General features: G+C 42.2%; 1 protein-coding gene across 1 annotated transcript in view; it reads right to left on the reverse strand.

Annotated features, from left to right (window-relative positions):
* Window positions 1-20,801, reverse strand: part of LOC120055959 (cadherin-8-like) — a 78,628-nt gene that overhangs the window by 37,940 nt on the left and 19,887 nt on the right. The window contains exon 2 of the mRNA XM_039004039.1: window positions 8,925-9,219. Coding sequence (XP_038859967.1) covers window positions 8,925-9,219 — 295 coding nt within the window. The remainder of the gene's footprint in view (window positions 1-8,924; window positions 9,220-20,801) is intronic.

The raw sequence follows: 20,801 nt of genomic DNA on the forward strand, positions 1-20,801 counted from the left end.
TGTAGCACATTGTTTTTGCATACCTAGATTTGCATTGTAAATTGTCTTTGTCTTGTAAAATGTATCCAAATGACCCCTACGTCGCACTACAACGCTGTAGTCAAAGGTCCCATAACCTGGGGGGCAGCAGCTGAGGGTGAGCCTAGGACTTTTGAATGGCACATAGGACCAACTACCACAGGTGTAACCTTTGACATGGGTCTGACACCTACTAGAGAACTGTATCAAAACATGCACCTTGTACTCGGAGGCAATGTGAGGGTAAGAGGGAACTCCGGAGAACTTATCGTTGAGTCAAAAGGGTTAACATGCTTCCCGGAGGAATCTGAGAGGTAAGACCAAAAGCACTGTACGTGACTTGTGACTCAATGCATCAGTCAGGCATATGGAGTATTTCTACTGCCTCCTGACGAGCAATCCATCATTGGGAACACACAGAAGCTTGTGGGCACTTACACTACGTTCCTATAAAATGCATACGCACGCACGCACGCACGCACACACACGCAAACACACACACACACACACACACACACACACACACACACACACACACACACACACACACACACACACACACACACACACACACACACACACACACACACACACACACACACACACACACACACACACACAACAGATGGATCTCACAAAGAAGAGAGCAAATACAATGGAAAGCGCCTCCAAACTCCAAGTCATCTCCTGCTTTGTTTACACTCCGTGAAGTGAGGTGAAATTTTAAAGGGCAGCCAATTACCCAGAAGCCCTTATGTGAGATAGTCATACCTGTTCACTGACTGGTGCTGGATTGACTACTGTGGACACCAGCCTATGACTGTGGAGAAACCACAGACTGGTTAAATCGATACTCCGGCGTAAGGAGCAATGCAACTGTCAATATTTTACTAACAGTGAAACTGGAATATGGCACTGTGCTGCAAAAAAAACAAGCCAAATACCAACAAGAGCAGGGAGGTGAAGAAAAAAAACACTCCTCATTGAATAATCATAATCTACACAACATATAACAGGCTGAGTGCTGTTTAAAGGTTTCCACACACAGGTTAGAGAAGTGGTGGAGAAAGCATGAGCAGAGGCAGTGTAACAGAACATTGGCTTTCGTTAATGGGACAGGCATCTGTGAGGATCACAAAGGCTCCACATACAGGAGATTTACCACTTGATCTCACGTTCTTATCTGTTTCTTTTTCAAATGACCTTGCTGCATAGACTTTTATGCCTTCCCTTTATTCTCTGCTGTGATTGGATGGGCCTCTTTGCTCAAGTCTCTGCCACCTTGATGAATGTGTTTCCCTCCCATTTATGTGTCTGTGTGGAATCCCCGCCACCAGCCATGCCACATGAATCTTCTGCTGGGCCCCTTCAGGAAGTGTTAGCAGAGGAGTGACACTCTCAACCACAAAAAAAAACCTCATACATGTGTGTTTATTGAAGTGATACTCAGAAAGCTCTTTACTTTTGTGTGTGTTCTCCACAAAGGAGATGCATACTTAAGTTACTGTGGGTAGAATCATGGACCTTGTTCTTCTCTAGTAAGTGTTTACTTTGTGTACTGCCTTTAGTAATAAAGCCTTTTAAAATGACTTTAAAGATAAAAAATTAAAAACATTCTCCACAGGATGCAATCAGTGCTTTTTAATTTGGGAGAGCACAGTTGGGCGCCTGTGGGGACCAAACAACTATGGTTTGTACCTCTGACAATTAATAATGCAGACAGAGAAAGATGGGAGGGCATAGGATCCTGCAGTCACTGCTGAGTACTCTACAATCACCAGGAGCAAGAAGAGCATGAGCCTAGACAACTGTTCCCCGAACGCATTCCTTCAAACACACACACACACATAGGAAAGAGTTTGGGGGTGAAAACAAGTGAAACACAGTGAGAGAGATAGTGGGGAAGAGAGGCAGGGAGTAAAAAGAGGTAGGCGTGCAGAGCAAGAGCGAGAGGGAGAGCTGTAGAGAAAAAGCCTCAACGCAACATTACATATCTGCAGCTCTCCTCCTGCATAATTAATGGGTGGAGCAATATTATGAACTGAAGAATGTCTGTGAGGAAGCAACCTGGCGTCCCAGCAGATATGAATAAGCATTGCCAATGCTGGGGTGCGAATTAGAACACTTTCGCATTCAGCAATCACTCCCCGCCTCACTCCCACCCATCATGCAGCCTTTGGGTTTCCCTGTTCACCTCTAGTCAATTCATAATAGGGTTGGGCGGTATCCAGATTTTCCTACCGTTTCTGCACTATACTGGGGTATACGCTATTACCTAATGTGCACAGAAGGGGCGCTCACTCTCTAGATCCCAATCCCCTGAATTCTGATCACCTGTTCACACACCTGTATGTCATTATCACACACTATTTAGTTCAGTTCTTTGCACCCCATCATAGTGAGGTATTGTTTGTTTAGTGACACACTTCTATGCGGAGCTCTGTTTTTGCCCCAGTATTTAATCCTCCTGTGTATGATAGTTTCGTTACTAGCCTTTTCCCTGCCTGTACTGTTGCCTTTTTGGACCCCTGTGTATGACCTTCTGCCTGCCCCTGGATCCAGCTACCTGCCTCTTCCTGTGGTCCTTAACCAATAAACCTGCTGCGCCCTGCACTTGAAACCAGCTCCCTGTCTCCAATTGTGTTCATTACAACATCAAAATATATATATATGTTAGGAAGGTGACATGAGCACCTCACTGTGTTTTTACATGTGAGAACTGGACTACGCTTGCCAGCTAAATTAAGTATGTAAAAAGCTAGGCAGCATAAATGTAATATCAATGTAAATCATATGACGGCAGCTACTGTATACACTGGGCCTTGATTAGGCCTGTAGTATCACATATAGCATGTTCCATTCTCAGCATGCTCTCCATTCCTCCCTTCTCCATCATGAGAGGGATAATGTCAGTGTCGAGCATCGTACTGATTACCTTGTCAAAGGGGATCAGTCGCATCACTCCAGCCGACACAATGCTGCCCAGACCCATTAGCACTGGCCTTGGGTGTTTATGTACCTTCCTCTCACCACAAGAGCTGCCCGGACAAAAACACACTTCAGCTCATTCATTTCCCTCTCTTTTATCACATGTTGTCTCTTATCTCTTCTTCGTTTTTTGGGGATTCATGGGTGACTTTTGAAAAGCGCCAGTCGGGGGTTTTGTCCTTCGTTTCATTGAGCTCTTTACCATTCATCCGCAGAGCCAATCTTATGCAGAACATATTGAAGGGCATCATTACCTGGGAGCCTGTAGTTTTTGTTCACTCACCAAGGAAGACCAAGCTGAGGTATTAGAGAGGGAGAGATCAGGCTCAACCACACAGGGGAGCAGGACAAATGACACGCAAACAACAGCAAGTTTGGAACTGCAGGGCACAGTTGTGTTAATGCAGTTGATGGTATGTTAGGTGTGCCACAGAGTGCATGCTACATAGAGAGCCTACATACCGTATCCTACAAAGAACAAATGCCTTAAGCTTTGAAAGACCAGAGACTCATCATATTACATGCATAATTCAGAGTTACGCTGGATAATAAATAACGTGATGAATAAGTCATGTGTGAGTCAGTGTGTGTGTGTGTGTGTGTGTGTGTGTGTGTGTGTGTGCGTGTGCGTGTGCGTGTGCGTGTGCGTGTGCGCGTGCGTGCGTGCGTGCGTGCGTGCGTGCGTGCGTGCGTGCGTGCGTGCGTGCGTGCGTCGGTGTGCTCTTTCATTATTTTGGTACAACCCGACAGATGCGTCAGCTAGGTGATTGATTCAATTGAATGATGGCAGAACCAGTCCAGACATGCCTGTTGTCTCTGCATATTCACACTGTTTGTCTGATAAAACAACATATTCCCAAAACTTGAAATTGTTTTCCATCATCCAACAAGCCATATCAAAAGGCTGTTTCAGAAGATGAATATAGATTTGTATATAAGCATAGGTAACCATATGGAGAGAGAGAGAGAGAGAGAGAGAGAGAGAGAGTGAGAGAGAGCAAGAGAGAGAGAGAGAGCGAGAGAGACAGAGAGAGAGCGAGAGAGTGAGAGAGAGAGAGCGAAAAAGAGTGAGGGAGAGAGAGAGAGAGAGAGAGGACACTCCAAATGCAGAATGAGGTGAAATAGAAGGAGCAAGTTATTTACAGCTAGGCCCAGCTTGTCTGTGAAGTCCCCTCTGCCTTGGACTCCTGTCCTATCCCTATTTAGCAGCATCGAATGGGCTGGCTGGGCTGAGAGAGTCACTCCAGGTTCACTGGCCTGACCCCTGCCTCAGCTGAGGCCATGGGCCTTCTACAGCACCGTGCCTGGCCTGCACGGCAGATGTGACTCTGCTATGGCCCAGCTGCACACGGTGTTAAAGGCCCACAACCCCCTGCCTCCCTGCCCATCTGCCAGAACCTAGAGTCCTGAATCAGAAAGGCGAGTCACACCAGACAGAAGCCCTGTACCAATGTTCTCCACCAAGTTGTTACAGTTGAAGACCATGGTCTAAAAATGTATGTTTTCAAAGATAAGACTATGACCCTCCAATTAAGCTACAATGTTCCATTGCCACTACTCCAAAGCCACGGTTTTGTTCAGAATTGACAGCAAGATCAGCGTTATACTACAAAGATCTGATCATATGTTTGATGAGATCAAGCAAGGAAAATGTAACACATCTGGCCTAAATGGAGCGTGCAATAGTATCAAAATAGCCTTGCTGTCCTAATATGAATCTGACACCTGTAATGTGTTGAAATATTGTGTGTAAGAACATCTCACAGTTGACTAATGTAACCCATATCTGAGTCTTCACCTATGTCCCTTTGCTTTTTTCACTTGTGATCGATGCCTCTCCTCACATGCTTTGATATAAAAACGTGTTATGTTTGTCACTCTGTATATGTTTCATTTATGAAGTTGTGTTAATATTAAAATGAGGTGTCTAATGTATGTATACTGTATGATAATGTGCCCAATGGAAGTCTGCATGTACCACTCATTTCCATACGTCTCTCCTTGATCAAGTCAAAATCAATGATGACAACTCTTTACTTATTTCCCAAGCTGCCATCATTGATCAATGCATAATCAGAAATATCATTAGAGCCACAGACCGTGCCTGTTAGTCCTGTTACCGATGTTCATAATAACTCTCAAAATGCAAATGAACTCCAGGTAATCTATTAATGTCACTTCAATTTCATGTCTGTGCTCCAATTTAGCAGATCCTGACACGTTTGCACGCCTGGTGCTTCTGTACACAGGCTCATTTTACAGGGGGTTGAGAGCGGCCGCGCTGCGAGGAGAGGAGGGCTGAGGAGCGACATGCCATCTGTCTCTCCACCAGTTTATTAATCGCCTTGATAATGAAGCAGGCACAGGCAAAGCTCCAGAGGCTTCACGTTGGAGTTTTAGGAGGCAAAACAACTTTCCAAGTTTATTTCTCTGTGTAGCAATTATTGTCCTTCACACCCTTTCTTTGGTAGAGAGGAGGGTCAGACGACCTGATTCTAATTACCTGAATCGTCACTTCAAGCAGACTCTGTAATTTAAACTACATCACAATCCCCTTGTTAGCTCCAGAAGGCAGGGAGCTCTATAATTCCAGCGTATGGTTGGAGGACCTAGTGGGGGAATTTGCTTGCTTGTCTTGGCCTTAAAGTCAAAGACCCCATTAACAAGAAAACAGATCCAATAATCCAATGAGATTTGTCCAATCCGTGCAAATGATGCATAATTCCCCTTGTGAGAAGACCTATACCAATAAGTAACAAACTCATTTAGAATTTAAGACAAATTGAAATATATAAATATCATGAATATAGATACAGCATTTTCACACTTCCAGTATCATAAAATGAATGGATGAGTATAGTGTGTTACATATTAATGTATAATAATATAAAACCTTTAACAGGATATTTGGTGCTTGTTCAAAAATGTATTTGCCCACACTCAAAGGTTGATAGGAAGATGTAATAAAAATGAATACGACAGACACCGCAATAACTTCCCGTTTGAGATAATGTTGAAGACATGCAGTCAGGTACATAATTCCCCCCCAAAAATGTTCTCTAATGTCCTCTTAGAATGAGATAATTAAGTGTTACTATCAGGGAACCAGATCAGAGTAAGATAACAGGAGAATATACTATAGGTTGAATGCCCACAAGTCAAATAAATGTCATGTACTCTGCACCCTTTTGTCTTTCAATGGAGAATGTTAGTACACCAATAACAAAACCAAAACTGTAAATGGTTTTATTTTATTTGTTACTCAATAAATTATATAATATGAAGTGAACAAAGCTACGATTCTTATCCAGCTCTCCTTCAGAAAGAACAAGGCATTCTCCTGCATGTTCTATTAACCTTTGTGTTCGCCTGCACACTGGAAACATGAAGACCTTACCAGCACACGTCACATATGTTTTCTGCTAGTGGTAACTGCCTGCCAAGGTTGTGATGACACGGGCATTGTATAGCCTATATTTGAATGTGTACTATTGAGAGGCTTGTCAGCCCAAACATTTTAAAAGCTAACCTTTATTTGATAAAGCTCCAAATAACAGCTTACGGTTTTGGAATTGACCTCAAGCTCTTTTTAATACTTTTGAGTTATATGTTTTTGTCAGAAATCCAACATTCTCTATGTTAATAAGAGTTTATTTTCCTCCGTTTCCGCAGTAGACTTTATTGGAATTTTAAAGCACAACATGAAAATAGAGCATCAGTGAGTTATATATAAAATCTCATTTTAGTGTGATAGAAATTAAACACAAAAGATTGATGAATATGAGACGGGAGAAGAAAAAAGACTGAATGTTTGTTTGTGTCTTTATGTCCAGAGCTTTTGATTCCTTCCATAACACCACAACACATAAAAACTTAACAAGACGGAAACAAGTCGTTTCAAAAAGCCTTTCAAGCTAACAAGAGAACATTGGTGAATGTTTAATTAATCAGCAGCGAACAAAAAAAAAGAAATAACAAAAGCCACCAACTTCCATTTTTATATTGCATTCCCATTGGCAAATTCCAGTCTCTGCAGTCAACTAGCACTTTGCTTTTCACCCCACTACTAGCAATTCCCCTCACTTCACTGTCAAAACTCATGGATAAATACAATGAGCATTTCAATTGAGAACAGCACACTACAGTTAATTCGGAAGCCATTCAGACACCATGACTTTTTCATATTTTGTTACATTACAGCCTTATTCTAAAAATGATTAAATATTTTTTTTCCATCATCAATCTACACACAATACCCCTATAATGACAAAGAGAAAACAGGTTTCTAGAATTTTTTGCAAATATATTAAAAACAGAAATAACGTATTTACATACGTTTTCAGACCCTTTGCTATGAGACTCGAAATTGAGCTCAGGTAAATCCTGTTTCCATTGATCATCCTTGAGATGTTTCGAGAACTTGATTTGAGTCCACCTGTGGTGAATTCAATTGATTGGACATGATTTGGAAAGGCACACACCTGTCTATTTAAGGTTCCACAGTTGACAGTGCATGTCAGAGCAAAAACCAAGCCATGAGGTCGATGGAATTGTCCATAGAGCTCCCAGACATGATTGTGTTGAGGCACAGATCAAAGGAAGGGTATTAAAAAAATAGCACAGTCGCCTCCATCATTCTTCAATGGAATAAGTTTGGAACCACCAAGACTCTTCCTAGAGCTGGCCGCCTGGCCAAATTGAGCAATCGGGGGAGAAGAGCCTTGGTTCGGAATGGTCACTCTGACAGAGCTCCAGAGTTCCTCTGTAGAGATGGGAGAACCTTCCAGAAGGACAACCATCTCTGCAGCACTCCACCAATCAGGCCTTTGGAAAATGACAGCCCATTTGGAGTTTTCCAAAAGGCACCTAAAGGATTCTCAGACCATGAGAAACAAGATTCTCTGGTCTGATGAAACCAAGATTGAACACTTTGACCTGAATGACAAGCGCCACGTCTGGAGGAAACCTGGCACCATCCCTATGTTGAAGCATGGTGGTGGCAGCATCATGCTGTGGGGATGTTTTTCAGAGGCAGAGACTGGGAGACTAGTCAGGATTGAAGGAAATATTAACCAAGCAAAGTACAGAAAGATTCTTCAGGAAAACCTGCTCCAGAGTGCTCAGGACCTCAGACTGGAGCGAAGGTTCACCTTCCAACAAGACAATGACCCTAAGCACACAGCCAGTTCAATGCAGGAGTGGCTTCGGGACAAATCTCTGAATGTCCTTGAGTGGCCCAGCCAGAGCCCGGACTTGAACCCGATCTAACATCTCTGGAGAGACCTGAAAAGAGCTGTGCAGCGATGCTCCCCATCTAACCTGACAGAGCTTGAGAGGATCTGCAGAGAAGAATGGGAGAAACTCCCCAAATACAGGTGTGCCAAGCTTGTAGCATCATAGCCAAGAAGACTTGAGGCTGTAATCGCTGCCAAAGGAGGTTCCACAAAGTACAGAATAAAGGGTCTGAATACCTATATAAATGTGATATTTCTGGGGGGTTATATTTATAAATTTGCTAAACTTTATAAAAACTTGTTTTTGCTTTGTCATTATAGGTTATTGTGTGTAGATTGACGAGGGGAAAACATCTATTTAATACAACTTTTGACTGGTACTCTATATGGTATCCCCTTGCAGGAATTGGTACTACTCAACGCTGAGGACCATATTTAATATGACAACATGGAATTCATGATGGTAAACCGTAATTGAAAAGTCAGGCAAAAATCTGTTCTATGTTTGTATTATAATGACGTCCAATGTTGTCATCACTATACATCCCCAAAAAATAGCTTATTAAATATCACAATAGTTACCTAAATACCCTACAATTACACATAAAGATTATATTCTCAAATGATGTAGAGATGAGTTTGTATGCCTGCAGAAAGAGAAGTGAAGGCCTTCACTTGACTTACCCACTTGAGACATCTCTGGGACAGAGGCCCGGTAGGGGCCTTCAACGAACTGTGGCGGATTGTCGTTGATATCCTGCACTTTTATGATGAACTCCGAGGGCGGTTCCAGGGGTTGATCGGTGTCTCTGTTAGTGACTTGTGCTGTAAGAGTGTACTCTGCCTTCTCCTCTCTGTCCAGTCTCTTCATGGCATGAATATCTCCCGTAATCTCATTGATGGCAAAGATGGTACCCGCCCCTTCGCCAGCCAGGACATACTTTATTGGTGTGCTGCCAACATCCAAATCTGTGTGTAGCTGAAAAAAAGGAATGAATTGTTAAGTTTCACAATGTATTCTTATATCATTGGCATAATCTTTAAGTTAACTGATAAGAGTTTTATGAATGTTGAAAACCAATGTTGGCGCAACTGGCGTAGTCATAAACATTTTTCTTTGTATATATTGATAACTGAGGCCCACTGAGAACAAAACCTATGGTCAACTGATACACAATAGAAAGTGGGTCATGTCTGCTTTATTATCTTATCATGAAGCACAGTATACAAATAGTAATGCCAGCACACATTAGTGTGAAAAATACTCTATGGCCAGAGGTTTTTGTTCTAACCAACATCAAACACTTTCATTGCCTATATGTACAGTGGTGTAAAGTACTTAAGTAAAAATACTTTAAAGTACTACTTAAGTCATTTTTGGGGGTATCTGTACTTCACCTTACTATTTATATTTTTGACAACTTTTACTAGTTTTACTAAATGTACTTTGTACTCCATACATTTTACCTGACCCCCAAAAGTACTATTTACATTTTGAATGCTTAGCAGGATAGGAAAATTGTCTAATTCACACACTTATCAAGAGAACATATCTGGCCATCCCTACTGCATCTGATCTGGAGGACTCACTAAACACAAATGCTTTGTTTGTAAATTATGTCTGAGTGTTGGAGTGTGCCCCTGGCTATCCATACATTAAAAAAAACAAGAAGATTGTGCATTCTGGTTTGATGTAAATTTTAGATATTACATTTACTTTTGATACTTACGTTTATTTAAAAAGTAAGACTTTTACTCAATATTTTACTGGGTGACATTCACTTTTACTTGAGTCATTTTCTATTAAAGTATCTTTACTTTTACTCAAGTATGAGATTTGGGTACTTTTTCTACCACTGCCTATGTATAGAGTCACCTGTCAAGGTCTTTGACACTGCCGTCTGGCAAGCGAGCACACATTGTGTGAACATTAGCGGATTCAAGTACAGACAACCCTTTTCATGTTTCAAACGACTAAAGAGATTTCATAAGGAATAAGATGATAACAGAAATGGAGCTCCAAGGTAAGAGACAGTTTTTTTTTCAAATGAGGAGCGGATATGGCTGGTTTTATTCTATCCTTATATTAGGAACTTGATCCCAAAGGTAAGTGACTAAGGATTGCAGGGGGGATGGGATCATAAAGTAGAACATTTGCAAATTGGACAATGTTCAGCATCGGTCTGAAACATGGCCAGAAGCGGTGCTCTTTCTAATTTGTATTTTTGTAAAGATCTTGCACCAGAACATCCTATTCAGCAACTTCCATTTCATTTTCTGCCCTGAAATTTGCCAGAGGTATTCCTTTGAGACCATGTTTGGGGACAGAGTAACACGGTAAAATGTGTGTACAAAAATCCAGACCTCTATAAAGCCTCCATGATTGTTTTATAAACCCGTTTTATGCATATACTGTCTCAAAGGTGCTGTTCACAGACACTGACAAAGCACATTCACTTAAATTGTCACACCTTGCACTTTTCTTTTCCTAATTGTGCCATCGTTTCACATGAAAGATGTGGCTCATTAACACAACAGCTTCACATCATTCCACACACTACAAAACCCTTAAATGAGCCCAAATGAATGTCTGTCAGTTTACTTGGAGGCTATCTCTATGTGTGTGTGTGTGTGTGTGTGTGTGTGTGTGTGTGTGTGTGTGTGTGTGTGTGTGTGTGTGTGTGTGTGTGTGTGTGTGTGTGTGTGTGTGTGTGTGTGCGTGCGTGCAAGTGTGTGTGCTTGTCTGTGTTAAAATACAAAGCTGGCAAAGAAAAATCATACACGGTATGAAGTCTTCCTTGCATAATTTGATCAATTATACTAATCATGGAACAAAAATAAATATCAGTCGCCCCCCCATCATATGAATACATGTATGTATAGTAAGCAGTGAGAAACCTACTCTCACCAGAATGTTTCTAGATACAGTGCAAACTGTCCAGTGTAAATGGTGCCTCTTTCCCTCTTGTAGATGATCTTTACACCACAATGCACAAGTGATCATCAGAGAGGAGAATTAAAGAAAAGGGGCTGACAAGGCTGTCTATCATTATCCAAGTTAGCAAGGCAACAAAACTGCACCGGCAAACAATGACATTCTGGGAACACTTAACCTTAACCGTTTTGTGTTCATTACAAACTGTTCTGTCCACGTTTGCAATTGCAACGATAACGTTATATGGTACAGACACTCAACCACTCAAACCCTCAAACTGCACTTAAGACCAAGTCTGCACTAAATAAGCATAAGTAGATTAACGAGTGGAAAATAACCCAATAGCAATGTTACAACCGCAGCCTTGCATGATAATGAAAACTGCTCACATATCCGGACTTCCCATCGCGCATCTATTTATCTATGTTTATTAGAAACCCCTCTGCATGTAAGAACTCAGACATCACGCTTATTGGCCTGCATTATAGTTCACTGCTTCATGAATCTCAATGCACAATGAGGGGAATCATACCCTCTTCCCACTGTACCCCCAATCACTGCCACATGGGGCTGCTTTTACTGTCAAGCTCAGGAGAAAATATGTCACTCCATACTCAAGATGAGCTTTTATAGCAATCGGAGGAACAATAGTGCATCCTAATGAGGAACATCTCATTCCCCTCGGCCTCAGGCTCCACACTTAAGTGTGGCGTTAAGCCCTACATGGCAAATTAATGATTTTGCTCCTTGTCAGGGCAAGTGGTGGAAAAGGCATGTACTGCTCCTCTCTGCAGGGAGAGGGAGTATGAGGGAGAGGGGGCCCTGTCACCCTGTAAGACTGGGTGTCAGCTGGCGTCTAGCATGTCAGAGCAGTTCCCCATCTGAATCTCATCGCAAGGCTCAATTAGGCAGGGTTTCTTTGTGCTGTTCGCCCCGGAAGCTTAAATCCTTATATGCTGATTTGTGTGGTGAAATTCATCCAAAAGTACTTGCTTTTTTTCCCTAAAAATGAGGATGTGGGCTATCTGTGTGTGGGTAGCCAACTGATACAGTTGAAGGTGGAAGTTTACATACACTTAGGATGGAGTCATTAAAATCCGTTTTTCAACCACTGCACAAATTTCTTGTTAACAAACTATAGTTTTGGCAAGTCGGTGAGGACATCTACTTTTCCAACAATTGTTTACAGACAGATTACTTCACTAATAATTCACTGTATCACAATTCCAGTTGGTCAGAAGTTTACATACACTAAGTTGACTGTGTCTTTAAACAGCTTGGAAAATGCCAGAAAAATTATGTCATGGCTTTAGAAGCTTCTGAGAGGCTAATTTACATTATTTGAGTCAATTGAAGGTGTACCTGTGGATGTATTTCAAGGCCTACCTTCAAACTCAGTGCCTCTTTGTTTTAACAAACGCATGAATGTACCACGTTCATCTGTACAAACAATAGTATGCAAGTATAAACACCATGGGACCACGCAGCCGGCATACCGCTCAGGAAGGAGACGCGTTCTGTCTCTTAGAGATGAACATACTTTGGTGCGAAAAGTGCAAATCAATCCCATAACAACAGCATAGGACCTTGTGAAGATGCTGGAGGAAACAGGTAAAAAAGTATCTATATCCACAGTAAAACAAGTCCTATATCGACATAACCTGAAAGGCCGCTCAGCAAGGAAGAAACCCCTACTCCAAAACCGCCTTAAAAAAAGCCAGACTACGGTTTTGCAACTGCACATGGGGACAAAGATCGTACTTTTTGGAGAAATGTCCTCTGGTCTGATGAAACAAAAATAGAACTGTTTGGCCATAATGACCATCGCTATGTTTGGAGGAAAAAGGTGGATGCATGCAGCCGAAGAACACCATCCCAACCGTGAAGCACGGGGCTGGCAGCATCATGTTGTTTTGCTGCTTTGCTGCAGGAGGGACGTGCATTTCACAAAATAGATGGCATCATGAGGATGGAAAATATGTGGATATATTGAAGCAACATCTCAAGACATCAATCAGGAAGTTAAATCTTGGTCGCAAATGGGTCTTCCAAATGGACAATGACCCCAAGCATACTTCCAAAGTTGTGGCAAAATGGCTTAAGGACAACAAAGTCAAGGTATTGGAGTGGCCATCACAAAACCCTGACCTCAATCCTCTAGAACATTTGTGGGCAGAACTGAAAAAGCGTGTGCGAGCAAGGAGGCCTACAAACCTGACTCAGTTACACCAGCTCTGTCAGGAGGAATGGGCCAAAATTCACCCAACTTTTTGTGGGAAGCTTGTGGAAGGCTACCCGAAATGTTTGAACAAAGTTAAACAATTTAAAGGCAATGCTACCAAATACTAATTGAGTGTATGTAAACGTCTGTGTCACGTTTGTCATAAGGAGTAGACCTAGATGCAGTGTGGTATGTTTCTATCCTTTATTTTGGAATAGAAAACTTTAAAGAACAAAACGAACAAACAAAACGTGAAGCTAGAAATAGTGCTCACAGGCAACTATACATAGACAAGATCCCACAAAGCACAAAGGGGAAATGGCTCCCTAAATATGATCCTGTTGTGGTTTCCAATCAGAGGCAGCTGTTTATCGTTGTCTCTGATTGGGATCCATAACAGGACAAAATAGACATATAAACACCTAGATGACCCACCCTAGTCACACCCCGACCTAACCAACATAGAGAATAAAAAGCTCTCTATGGTCAGGGCGTGACAGTCTGACCCCTTGGGAATGTGATAAAATAAATAAAAGCTGAAATAAATCATTCTCTCTACTATTATTCTGACATTTCACATTCTTAAAATAAAGTGGTGATCCTAACTGACCTAAGACAGGGAATTTTTACTAGGATTCAAGGTCAGGAGTTGTGAAAAACTGAGTTTAAATGTATTTGGCTAAGGTGTATGTAAACTTCCGACTACAACTGTATGCAACGCAACATGTGAGCAAGTGTGAACAGACTGAAACCCGGTTTACAGCTGGTATGATAATGAGAATTACTATTTCCTAGTTGAATTACTATTTACTAGTTCTCATATGATCGGATCATATGAGTACTGTGCAGCCGTCTTCATCAGCCTGGCCAAGGCTTTCGACTCTGTCAATCACCGCATTCTTATCGGCAGACTCAATAGCCTTGGCTTCTCAAATGACTGCCTCGCCTGGTTCACCAACTACTTCTCAGATAGAGTTCAGTGTGTCAAATCGGAGGGCCTGTTGTTTGGACCTCTGGCAGTCTCTATGGGGGTGCCACAGGGTTCAATTCTCGGGCCGACTCCTTTCTCTGTATATATCAATGATGTCGCTCTTGCTGCTGGTGATTCTCTGATCCACCTCTACGCAGACGACACCATTCTGTATACATCTGGCCCTTCTTTAGACACTGTGCTAACAAAGCTCCAAACGAGCTTCAACGTCATACAAAACTCCTTCTGTGGCCTCCAACTGCTTTTAAATGCTAGTAAAACTAAGTGCATGTTCTTAAACCGATTGCTGCCCGCACCCGCCCGCCAGACTAGCATCACTACTCTGGACGGTTCTGACCTAGAATATGTGGACAACTACAAATACCTAGGTGTCTGGTTAGACTGTTAACTCTCCTTCCAGACTCACATTAAGCATCTCCAATCCAAAATTAGATCTAGAATCGGCTTCCTATTTCGCGACAAAGCCTCCTTCACTCATACTGCCAAACATACCCTTGTAAAACTGACTATCCTACCGATCCTTGACTTCGGCGATGTCATTTACAAAATAGCCCCCAACACTCTACTCCACAAACTGGATGTAGTCTATCACAATGCCATCCATTTTGTCTCATATGATCGGATCACAATCAGATAAAGGGTCAGATACGATGTCCACATTGCTCATTGCATCATATGTATATAAAGTATATTCCACTTTACCTTAAGGCTACACTAAGGAATTACTTAATGTAGTTACTTGATTCTGAGCTAAAAGTCTAGCAATTTATATAGACACTTTTTCATTAGGAAGATTTCATTTGTTAATTACACCTACATGAATAATCTGTAATTCTAAATATTGCAATAACATTTGGAATTTAAGGAACAGATGGCTCGATGCATGATATATGATACACTTAGCTATTCTTGGGGACAATTTTCCCTGCAGTCTATCCCATGAAAGTACCATTTTAATCAAATCTGACAAAAATGTCCTCAGTGAGAACCACACTACTCCACCAATGAGAGGTACAATAATTAGTCAGATCCACTGTCTTGAATGGTGCAACCACTCAATGCAGAACCCTATGGAGGAAGAGAAGAGGAAGAAATGGCGGCCATTGTGTTATTGTTGAGCCAGACTATTGTTTCACAAGATTAATTCAAAGGCAAAAAGATCACAGAGCAAATGACTCGGCTACCTTTAGTCTAAGAGGCCAATGCAATTAGATGTGCTCATCCATGAAAATATGTTGTTTGTGAGTGAGTGTGTGTGTGTTTGTGTGTGTGTGTGTGTGTGCGCACGCGCGTGCGGGTGTGGTGTGTGAGGAGGGTGTAATGTGTATGTGTGTGTGTGTGCGTGCATGTGTGCGCGTGTGTGCGTGAGGAATTTGTAGTGTGTGTGTGTGTGTGTGTGTGTGTGTGTGTGTCCGTGCGTGCGTGTGTCCATGTGTGTGTGTTTGTGAGGAGGGTGTATTTCAGGCTGCCCGCCTGCTGAGAAAAAATGATTCTGGAGTACATTTAAAGGCCTTACCTGCTATAGTGAGGGAATAACCTTTGTTATGTAAGAAACTATCCCTATAGAGTCATTCCCACTGTTCATTTAATTTCTTACAATTTCCCACACTGAGCCAATCAATCTGCTACTGACGTCTTCACAAGTGTGCTATAAAAAATATTTAACTATAAAGTAAAGTCAAGGCACTTGACACAATAAGTATCTCTATCCATCGTATAGCCTATTCCATATGCATTCTCTGAGAATCTGTGTAAAAAGGTCTAAGCCCAAGCAGAAACCTCTGCATTATGTAGAGTGCAGAGACAAAGAAGCCATAGCAGTATAAATTCATTAGGAGATGGATGCCGTACGGTGTTCTAAACGGGGGTAGGTTTTAGCTTTAACCTCCTCCACAGTATGATTAGCCTACCTATGAGCCTAAATATATACACCAGAAGCCGGGGGAGAAGCCAGAACAAAACAACAATAATCAAGGAGCAAATTGTTTTATTTTTTCACGCAGCTGACCTACTCAAATCAGAATGAGATTGATTTCACAAGGTACAGATGGAACCTGTAGCAAGTCTAATTTGATGCATAATTTCGTTATGATAGATTGTTATTGCTGTCCAGATGGCGCTGCTTGGGTTTGTAATTCACATTTCAACATTCTTTTGTTTTTTAATTATTGAACAACTGAATGAATTAGCTAGAATATTGAAGATGGGCATCTCATTCTCCAGTACAACATGCAATGTGATATTGTTAATGACACCACAACAAGCAACACATTGTTACGTGGTAAGTGCTTATCGGAGTCCAAAAAACGTATACGCATCCACACACCAGTGTTTTTGAATATTGGACCATTAACTTTAATACTTTTCTAATTCTTGGCACGTCCCAAGCCATTTCTCTAACCATCACCACGTCGGTTAGGAATGTTGGGGAGGTGCGTGGTCGGGCTGTGCGTCCAGCGGACGGTGGTTGCAAAAGTCAGATGGATATGTCACAATGGACCACCGAGCTATCCGCAGCTTTGGACTCTGAATTGCGCCTTAGACATTTGAGCTGCTGTTCTTCATGTTGGACTGTTGAGATGGCCTACTCTAATTTACAGAGTATTATTATACCATCTATCTTCAGAGTTCGCACTGTTAGGTGACCTAAACTGGGACATGCTTAACACCCTGGCCATTCTACAATCTAAGCTAGATGCCCTCAATCTCACACAAATGATCAAGGAACCTACCAGGTACAACCCTAAATTCGTAACCATGGGCACACTCTTAGATATCATCCTGACCAACTTGCCCTCTAAATACACCTCTGCTGTCTTCAACCAGGATCTCAGCGATCACTGCCTCATTGCCTGCGTGCGTAATAGTTCCGCGGTCAAACGACCCCCCTCATCACTGTCAAACGCTCCCTAAAACAATTCAGAGAGCAGGCCTTTCTAATCGACCTGGCCTGGAAGGATATTGACCTCATCCCGTCAGCAGAGGATGCCTGGTTGCTCTTCAAAAGTGCTTTCCTCACCATCTTAAATAAGCATGCCCCATTCAAAAAACGTAGAACTAAGAAAAGATATAGCCCTTGGTTCACCCCAGACTTGACTGCCCTTGACCAGCACAAAAACATCCTGTGGCGTTCTACATTAGCATCGAATAGCCCCCGCGATATGCAACCTTTCAGGGAAGTCAGGAACCAATACACTCAGTCAGTTAGGAAAGTTAAGGCTAGCTTTTTCAAACAGAAATTTGCTTCCTGTAGCACTAATTCCAAAAAGTTTTGGGACACTGGAAAGTCCATGGAGAATAAGAGCACCTCCTCCAACCTGCCCACTGCACTGAGGATAGGAAACACTGTCACCACCGATATATCTACGATAATCGATAAATTCAATAAGCTTTTTTCTACGGCTGGCCATGCTTTCCACCTGGCTAACCCTACCCCGGCCAACATCTCAGCACCCCCTGCAGCAACTTGACCAAGCCCCCCCCCCCCCCCCCCCCCCCCCGCTTCTCCTTCAACCAAATCCAAAGAAAGAACTGTAAAATCTGGATCCCTACGAATAAGCTGGGCTAGACAATCTGGACCCTCTCTTTCTAAAATGATCTGCCGAAATTGTTGCAACCCCTATTACTAGCCTATTCAACCTTTCTTTCGTATCGTCTGAGATCCCCAAAGATTGGAAAGCTGCCGCGGTCATCCCCCTCTTCAAAGGGTAAGACACTCTAGACCCAAACTGTTATAGACCTATATCCCTCCTGCCCTGCCTTTCTAAAATATTCGAAAGCCAAGTTAACAAACAGATCACCGACCATTTTGAATCCCACCGTACCTTCTCCACTATGCAATCTGGTTTCCGAGCTGGACATGGGTGCACCTCAGCCAAGCTCGAGGTCCTAAACGATATCATAACCGCCATCGATAAAAGACAGTACTGTGCAGCCGTCTTCATCAATCTGGCCAAGGCTTTCGACTCTGTCAATCACCGCATTCTTATCGGCAGACTCAATAGCCTTGGCTTCTCAAATGACTGCCTCGCCTGGTTCACCAACTACTTCTCAGATAGAGTTCAGTATGTCAAATCGGAGGGCCTGTTGTCTGGACCTCTGGCAGTCTCTATGGGGGTGCCACAGGGTTCAATTCTCGGGCGGACTCCTTTCTCTGTATATATCAATGATGTCGCTCTTGCTGCTGGTGATTCTCTGATCCACCTCTACGCAGACGACACCATTCTGTATACATCTGGCCCTTCTTTAGACACTGTGCTAACAAAGCTGCAAACGAGCTTCAATGCCATACAACACTCCTTCTGTGGACTCCAACTGCTTTTAAATGCTAGTAAAACTAAGTGCATGTTCTTCAACCGATTGCTGCCCGCACCCGCCCGCCAGACTAGCATCACTACTCTGGACGGTTCTGACCTAGAATATGTGGACAATTACAAATACCTAGGTGTTTGGTTAGACTGTAAACTCTCCTTCCAGACTCACATTAAGCATCTCCAATCCCAAATTAGATCTAGAATCGGCTTCCTATTTCGCGACAAAGCCTCCTTCACTCATGCTGCCAAACATACCCTCGACTTTGGCGATGTCATTTACAAAATAGCCCCCAACACTCTACTCCACACACTGGATGTAGTCTATCACAGTGCCATCCATTTTGTCACCAAAGCCCCATATACTACCCACTACTGCGACCTGTATGCTCTCGTTGGCTGGCCCTCGTAACATATTCGTCACGCCAAACCCACTGGCTCCAGGTCATCTATAAGTCTTTGCTATGTAAAGCCCCGCCTTATCTCAGCTCACTGGTCACCATAGCAACACCCACCCGTAGCACGTGCTCCAGCAGGTACATTTCACTGATCATCCCCAAAGCCAACAGTTACTTTGGCCGCCTTTCCTTACAGTTCTCTGCTGCCAATGACTGGAATGAATTGCAAAAATCGCTGAAGCTGGAGTCTTATATCTCTCTCTCGAAATTTAAACATCAGCTGTCAGAGCAGCTTAGAGATCACTGTACCTGTACACAGCCAATCTGTAAATAGCACACCCAACTACTTCATCCCCATATTATTACTTACTCTCTTGCTCTTTTGCACCCCAGTATCTCTACTTGCACATCATCATCATCTGCACATCTATCACTCCAGTGTTAATGCAAATTGTAGTTATTTCACCTCTATGGCCTATTTATTGCCTATCTCCCTACTCTTCTACATTTGCACACACTGTACATAGATTTTTCAAAAAAAATTCTATTGGGTTATTGACTGTACGTTTGTTTATGTGTAACTCTGTGTTGTTGTTTTTGTCGCACTGCTTTGCTTTATCTTGCCCAGGTCACAGTTGTAAATGAGAACTTGTTCTCAACTAGCCTACCTGGTTAAATAAAGGTGAAATAAAATATAAAATATAAATATTTTTTTTGTTGTAACTTTTTCACAGAACATGGTCAACAATGAAACACACTATTATTAAGTCATATGTCTACTAAACACAAAAACGATGTTTTAAATGTTCTGCCAAGATTTTCCAGCACACAGCTTTGACCTACTACAGTAGCTACATATGTCGGTCTATTGTACTAAACAATGTGTAAGCAGGTTGCTTAGGATTCAAACCTTCTCAAACAGCCTATCGAACAGCCTATCAACCAATCAGCGTGACAATAGGCTAATGCATTTATACATTTATCATAATAATAATTCCAGTAAAATCATTGAATCTTATTCTACGATAAGTTTAACCAGTACACTTCTGGATGACTATACCCCCATGTTCTGTACAATGAGTCATGACATACATTACGAAGCACTAAGAGAGACATGCAATGCAACAACCTTTATAAAGTCAGACCATTGTGACTGCAGACGCCCACCTGTGCAACATCTCAATAACAAAAGAATAGACTCTGAGTGCTTGACCAAGCGTCATGGACAACTTCAGTTAGAGTTTTCTCTGTTGGAATACATTGTAAGTGTGTCCTACTGAATAATATGTCACAAGTGCACTAAAAACAAGAATCTGTACCCTGTGGCAAGCAGGAATATTAAACCAAGTAGACAATCCAGCAATAAACACACAGCAACAGCTGTATTTTCTATAGAAACATGGCTTGCATATCTCTCCATTGGGATATTTCATGTATAGGTATCAGAGAGAAATTTATCTGGAGGCATGTAATAAATCTACAAACATTGCTGTTATTGGTCAGATTTACATTTTTTCCCCCCTTAAGAAGCTTGGCTTTTCGATTGTCATTAGATATGCAAATAACAGCTCCATTTTATGTTCCTAGGTGAACAAAATAAAAGGATGCATTGCTGTAGCGGAAAACAATTAAGAAGTGCTCTTCACAGCAGCAGCTGGCAGCTCCCTTCAGATAGCTAGGGGAGAGAAAAGGTCCCTCACTTAGGC

The sequence above is a fragment of the Salvelinus namaycush genome, chromosome 1 (genome assembly GCF_016432855.1).
Source record: "Salvelinus namaycush isolate Seneca chromosome 1, SaNama_1.0, whole genome shotgun sequence".
NCBI classification, from domain to species: Eukaryota; Metazoa; Chordata; class Actinopteri; order Salmoniformes; family Salmonidae; genus Salvelinus; species Salvelinus namaycush.